This window comes from Triticum aestivum, chromosome 5B (assembly GCF_018294505.1).
Source record: "Triticum aestivum cultivar Chinese Spring chromosome 5B, IWGSC CS RefSeq v2.1, whole genome shotgun sequence".
NCBI lineage: Eukaryota > Viridiplantae > Streptophyta > Magnoliopsida > Poales > Poaceae > Triticum > Triticum aestivum.
In genome coordinates this window covers 140,411,967-140,417,937 of record NC_057807.1, presented here as the reverse complement: position 1 = coordinate 140,417,937, position 5,971 = coordinate 140,411,967, and the positions used below count along the sequence as shown (strand labels likewise).

The following is a 5,971-nucleotide window of genomic DNA, read 5'->3' as shown; positions in this document are numbered from 1 at the left end:
AGACCAGAGTCAGGGGGACGATGAAGGTACAATTTCAGCCTCCTCGGAACAGATGCATCTTGTTCACTTGCAATCAGTCGATCTGATACTTATTATGACCTTGCTTCATTGTGAGTGCAGAAGTTCATGTAGCATTGTCGCAAGCTGGTAGGGCTGCTTGGGTGTGCTGGAGCTGGGTCAGTTGAAGCTTATCAGCCTGTAGCCACATAGGGTCTCATCGGCTCATCGAGCCATGCTCCCTCGTCGTCTAGGTTGGTTGGGGAGGAGGAGGAGGAGGAGGAGGATGAGGAGGAGGAGGAGGAGGAGGAGGCCACATATGAAGAAGGGGAGGAGGAGGAGGAGTACGATGAAGATTATGGACCTCCACCAACTCAAACATCTCAAGCATCTCAGCTGCCGAAGAAGACGAATCCGAAGAAGAAGGATTTGCTGAGTCCGGACCTTTTCCAGAGACCGGTTCCTCGACGGCTCAAGAAGAAGACTGAAGAGACTCGTTCAAAGAGTAACGAGGACCGTACCTCCAAGAGGGGAAGGAGCAACTGATTATGCTCTTCGATACTTGGCTCTTTTAGTTTGGTTGAACTTGTCTAGTGGTTATGAAACTACGTGAAACTATGTGTTTGCTATTTGTGGATCTATGTGTTTGCTACTACGTGGAACTCCGTTGAAGTTCATTTGAAATGTTATATGCACAAGTTATCTAATGTTGATCTATGTGATGCCCAAGTTTAATTGTTTAAAATCTGTGATTGCTGTCATATTTGTAGAACTTGCTGTATATTGCTGTCATATTGCATTCAAAAACAAACAACCAAATGAACTAGAAACAACAAAACACAGGACCCTACCGCCAAGGACCATGGCAGTAGGTTCACACAGCCTACCGCCAGCCCCCTTGGCGGTAGGGCGCACCTACCGCCAGGGCCCTTCCATTCTTTGTTACAGAAACATTACACTGGAAAACACAGGACCCTACCGCCATGGGCTCTGGCGGTAGGGTCGCACAGCCTACCGCCAGGACCCATGGCGGTAGGGTGCACCTACCGCCAGGTCCACTGCACATTTCGTTACAGAAGGTTTGTACGGCAAAACCCTGCTACACCCTACCGCCAGGTGCTCTGGCGGTAGGTTTAGACAGCCTACCGCCAGGCCTCCTGGCGGTAGGTACTTATCCACGTCAGCGCAGTCAAACGGCCGCCGTCCCCCTCTGTCGCACCCTACCGCCATGGGACGTGGCGGTAGGCTGTCTAACCCTACCGCCAGAGGCCCTGGCGGTAGCAAAAGGGTCAAATCCTGAAATTTTTTGCAACCGAGGTCAGATCTTGAATTTTTTACAAAAAGGGTCAAAACACGAAATTCGGTCACATGTCAACAGAAATCAATTACATCGTTGGATTCGTATTTGAAATTTTCAATGATATAATTTTTGGTAACATGCATAAACATAATCTATAGTTAAAATTTGACACAATACATAATGTAGACCAATAAACCATGACGGAGGTAGTAGTCAGGTGTAACCTAATGTGCTATTAATAATCCCAAAAAAGAGAAGAACACCAAACCACGTCCCACGACCCAACATGACCCGGGACGGTCTCAAAAAGCAATCCATCGACATGACCCAGGACCCAACATGATCGATATCGTGTCTGAAAATCAGGCCATATATCCTTCCCGATTAAAAACCCAGGAATGTCAAGAACCAAGGATCCACAAAAACAATGTTAGAAACGGATGACATACATGCTATTCCGTGATCCAAATGTACGGGCGGGCTTCTCCCGATTGGATTCAGGTTCGATCAGGATGGCTCATGCCCCATATCGCCGCCGTTTGCGTTTGACGCGGCTCTTGTCCTTGTAGTACTCTTGGCCGTTGAGCAGAAGCGGAACAGTGTAGTGCCCACCGTTCTCCTCCACGCCGGTGACGCTAGTATCGTCATGGTAGAGAGCACCATCGTCAGCTTGCGCGTCAGGGCCTGACTTCAATGGCGGTGGTGACACCCGTTGATGTTCGGCGGCGGCGGCAGCGGCTGCGACGGCCAGCACCTTGTCAGGGCCCTGCTGAGCAAACGCCTGGAGAAGAAGAAGAAGGAGAAGAACCAACACCTTCAGTTAACGGATCCCCAAATCACTAAATCAGGGACGAATTCGGCCCCAAGTTCCCCCAACGCACGCACGCAACGCGTCGATCCTTACGCACCTCCTGGTCGGCCGGCTGTCGCTTCCTCTGCTCCCCGGCGGCGACGGTCAATCCGATGCGGGTGAGCACCGTGCTCAAGAGCGGAGGCGAGGTGATCTGGTACTCGCTCATGACCCAGCCGCTGGGGTCCTTGTTCCCCGCGCGCTTGTAGGTGAGGTCGTACCTCCTGTAGCTGATGTCCACCTCGCCGGCGCCATCGCAGAACAGGGTGACGGTCCCGACCCTGCCATTCTGCCCTTGCCACATGCCGCCGCCCTTGACGACGCGCTTGACGCGGCCCCCGTTCCTGGGAGGCCCGAAGAAGAAGGCCTGGTCGCTGGTCCCGTGGTTGTGCTTCTCCATGAGGTCCCACGGCGGGAGGCTCATGGGGTCGTCGTCGATGACGGCGCGCCCGTGGCCGTGGGGCTTGTCGAGGCCGACCGCGCGGGGGAGGAGGTAGGAGGCGACGATGTCGGCGTCGGTGGGGTCGAACTTGAACGCCGCCGCCATGTCGCGGCCGAAGCCGAACCGCGAGGCTTCCATGCCCTCCGCAGTCCGCACTGCTCTGCTCCGCAAACGCAAACGAATGGTCCCTTGGTTCCCGTGCCCGTGCCGGTGTGATTTGGCAAAGGGGCACAGCTAATATGAGCCGATCGAATCGCCGACTCGAACACTACTTGAGAGCCCAGATTACTTGGGGGGCAAGAAGTCGCTCGTTTAAGCTTTGCAATGCGATTCCAACTCTTCAGGCTAGTCTGACTTCTTTTCCCTATATATCAATCAGGATACCACTCTTGACTAATTTATGCTCTATAGTAAGTACTGTAGGTGACTGCAGCCCTCCCCGCCCCTAACCCTAACCGCGCCAGCCGCCCTCCACGCTCCTCCCCCGCTTCGCCGCCGCCGGAGGGGACACAGGCGAAGCCCGCGTGGTCCCCAGGGAAGGTGGCGGCGGGGCGTACTTGCCGTTCTCGCGCGCGCGGCGGTGTTCTGCCGGGGGCTGGCGCCTGCTGCCCGTGACTGCAGATCAGGATACCACTCTTGACTAATTTATGCTCTATAATTGCTTCGTGGCCGTTTACCATGTTGAAGGGATTAGATTCACTCATGTGAGCCATAGGATGCAGAGTTGAAAATTTTGTTCGGGAATCAACACCAAATCTGCTGAACAATGACCCTCTGACCAAGATCAGCGACGCTTGCAGTCTACTAGTACTAGAATACAGTGGTAATTCAAAATTTGGAAATAGTTCTTGCTGCAGAAGGCTGCTTCATGCTCTCAAGTACATAATCCGTGACGAAAATGTTGTTCCAAGAGAAAGGATGTTACAGACATGCGCATTATTTAGGAGGCAGGCAAGCTGTACACCGCACTTCATCAGTACGCTGACCGAGGCCGATGCGCTGCCATGTGAGCACATTCCAACCTACAGTTCATCTTTAGGTGCGTCTAAGCAGTCCTCATCCCAGACGAAGGGGAACTTCAACTTCGCTGCCGTGTGAGGCATACTCCAATCTTCATACAGAAATCTACAACACGCAACATTTCCAATATCAAAAAACACTAGAGTAGTATTTGACATCCATAGATGCATCGTTCATATCTAATTAACATGTAAAATGTGTGACAACTGGACACAACATCACAGGAAGATTCGTGGAGGGCCTGTCGAGCGATCTGTGACTGTGTTTCATGTTCATTTCAAGTTACGGGTATTTACTTTGTGATATTTGGAAATTAAGTCATCGATGTTTTGTTCTACTTATGAGGAGATATGAAAAGGTTCTTGGTACTTAGATTGTGTTCGAACTCCAAATGTTGGATTTTAAAGGAAGAAAATTGTCAAAATAAAACACTATGCCATTTTCCCACCTTTGAAACTGTTTTTTTTTCTCAGTACTGAACAAGCAGCGGTTTGGGGGATAAAATTGATTTTGACAACATGTGTGTATAGCACCCAACACAAGTTACTCTACAGTGATGGGTATGGACAAATCAATTCAGTTTATGTTGTCAACTACTATAGGTTAAGACATTCAAGCAAGGTATACATACATCTTCACAGGTGGGCGCGATATGATCACAAGCACCTGTAAATCTTCATGTTCATCAGAATTCCAAACCTGCAATCAAAAGGGGCATGGTGTAAGCACTAGCATGCAAATGGATTCCCATGCATAATCTTAAAATCTAGCGATGGTTTCATGACTACGAGTGTGCTGAATAATGATGGCAGCCATCCATCATCTTTACCTGGTGTGGATCATTTACAGGAACCGTGAATGTGCTATTCTGAAAGACAGGAATTTCCTGAGGCGTTCCCGGGTACGGCAGTGAGGTCGACCCCAGCAAGAGAGTGCCTCTCCCTTTGAGGACAACAAAGACCTCCTCACACGAGTGTCTGTGGATCGGTGTCCTCTGGCCCGCACTAATTGTTTGGAGCCACACCTCCACCTAGAGGAAAGCATTTCACATAATAAGCAAGAAAGAACAGCTCCATCTAGATGGACACATTGTCCAATATAGATGAACCAAAGAAACCATATCTATACATGAGGTACATCCAAGTAAAGGTTTGCGTAACTTCATAGACCAAGGAATGGAAAAGCAAGGTACAGTTTGGTTCCTGGATTGATTGCTCACCTCCTTCATGCCGTGAGCTAGCGCGCCCGCAACGGTTATATGCGAGAATCCTCCAATTCCATAGTTGCTCTGGTGCATTTTGTTTATATCTTTCACGACTGAATTGTCTGGATACAACGGTAGATACAGTTAGCACTTGGTAGAACTGAGATCAATTTGGCTGCATACACTAGATACAGTTAGTTAGCACTTGCTGGAACAGAGATTAGCTTGGGTGGGCACACTAGATGACTAGAACTCGATACATTTAGATCTGGAGTTGAATTGGCTACAACTGAACTGTCTATTATCCATTACTCCTGTACTTAACTAAGGCACTTAGATCTGGAGTTGAATTGGCTCGAACTGACTGAAATCTCATTGCTATATAAAATTCACCGGTAACCTTCAAAATCACTGGGAACTTAGATCAGTGTGTAAATTTTAAACATGATCTTAGCTAGTAAATGTGAAGTGTTGATCGAGAACGGAAGTTCCAAGAACTGCAGAAGTAAACTGAAAGGGGGAGAGGAGACCTCGGGGGCAGGAAGGCTCGGCTACTGGGAGTAAGGCGGCCGCGGCGGCGAGGAGCAGCGCGAGGAGGAGGGCGCCGCGGCGGCCGGCGCCGGCGAAGCGGGGCCCGCGGACGGATGCAGCTGTTGTGTGTCCACTCGCCATCTTTCTAGCGCTTTCTTTTTCACGTGTGTCTGTCTTCGGTTTTCCGCACCTTGTCGACGAATTCTGAATTAATAGTGTTGCAGACATGTGATCTTGGTACTAATATAATACTACAGTGTACTAGTACTAGCCCTACTCTGAGAAATGGCTACAGTGCATAAACATGTCAGACATGCATATTGCATTTTTTATAGGTCCGCATCTGGATAAGGATAAGTGGATATGGATTTGGATATGGGTCAGACATGCATGTTGATATTTTTACAGTAAAGAAGCCCGTTTGAGTACATGTGGATTTTTACAGTGTGTAATAAAAATCTATTATTATTGTAGTAGGGTACCAATATACATGAACAGACGTTGACACTCGATGAACAATTATCGGTCGATGAATGCAATCTAGTGTAAGTTATCTCGTTCACACAAGAATAAATAGACCTACGCAACAACACACAAGTTTGCCGACATCCGCCGGTGCGGCTATTT

The 5,971-nt window shown here is 49.2% G+C and overlaps 1 protein-coding gene across 2 annotated transcripts; it reads right to left on the bottom strand.

Annotated features, from left to right (window-relative positions):
- Nucleotides 1–1,395: 1,395 nt before the first annotated feature.
- Nucleotides 1,396–5,649, bottom strand: LOC123110846 (auxin-binding protein 4). Of its 2 annotated transcripts, XM_044531468.1 has the most exons (6): nucleotides 5,344–5,649; nucleotides 4,829–4,935; nucleotides 4,439–4,639; nucleotides 4,241–4,308; nucleotides 2,206–3,714; nucleotides 1,396–2,078 (listed from the first exon to the last, which is right to left on the bottom strand). In XM_044531468.1, the coding sequence occupies exons 5-6, from the start codon at nucleotides 2,725–2,727 to the stop codon at nucleotides 1,815–1,817; spliced, it is 786 nt and encodes a 261-aa protein (XP_044387403.1). In that variant the 5' UTR covers nucleotides 2,728–3,714; nucleotides 4,241–4,308; nucleotides 4,439–4,639; nucleotides 4,829–4,935; nucleotides 5,344–5,649; the 3' UTR covers nucleotides 1,396–1,814. The 2 variants fall into 2 exon arrangements, with proteins under 2 accessions (XP_044387403.1, XP_044387404.1); XM_044531469.1 differs by lacking the exon at nucleotides 1,396–2,078 and having other exon boundaries at nucleotides 3,417–3,714.
- Nucleotides 5,650–5,971: the final 322 nt, after the last annotated feature.

Excerpts from the sequence above, each read along its gene's own strand:
- LOC123110846 (XM_044531468.1), bottom strand. The coding sequence starts at position 2,727 with ATGGAAGCCTCGCGGTTCGGCTTCGGCCGCGACATGGCGGCGGCGTTC. Across the intron at positions 2,079-2,205 it reads GACAGCCGGCCGACCAGGAG|GCGTTTGCTCAGCAGGGCCC; the intron begins GTGCGTAAGGAT and ends CTTCTTCTCCAG.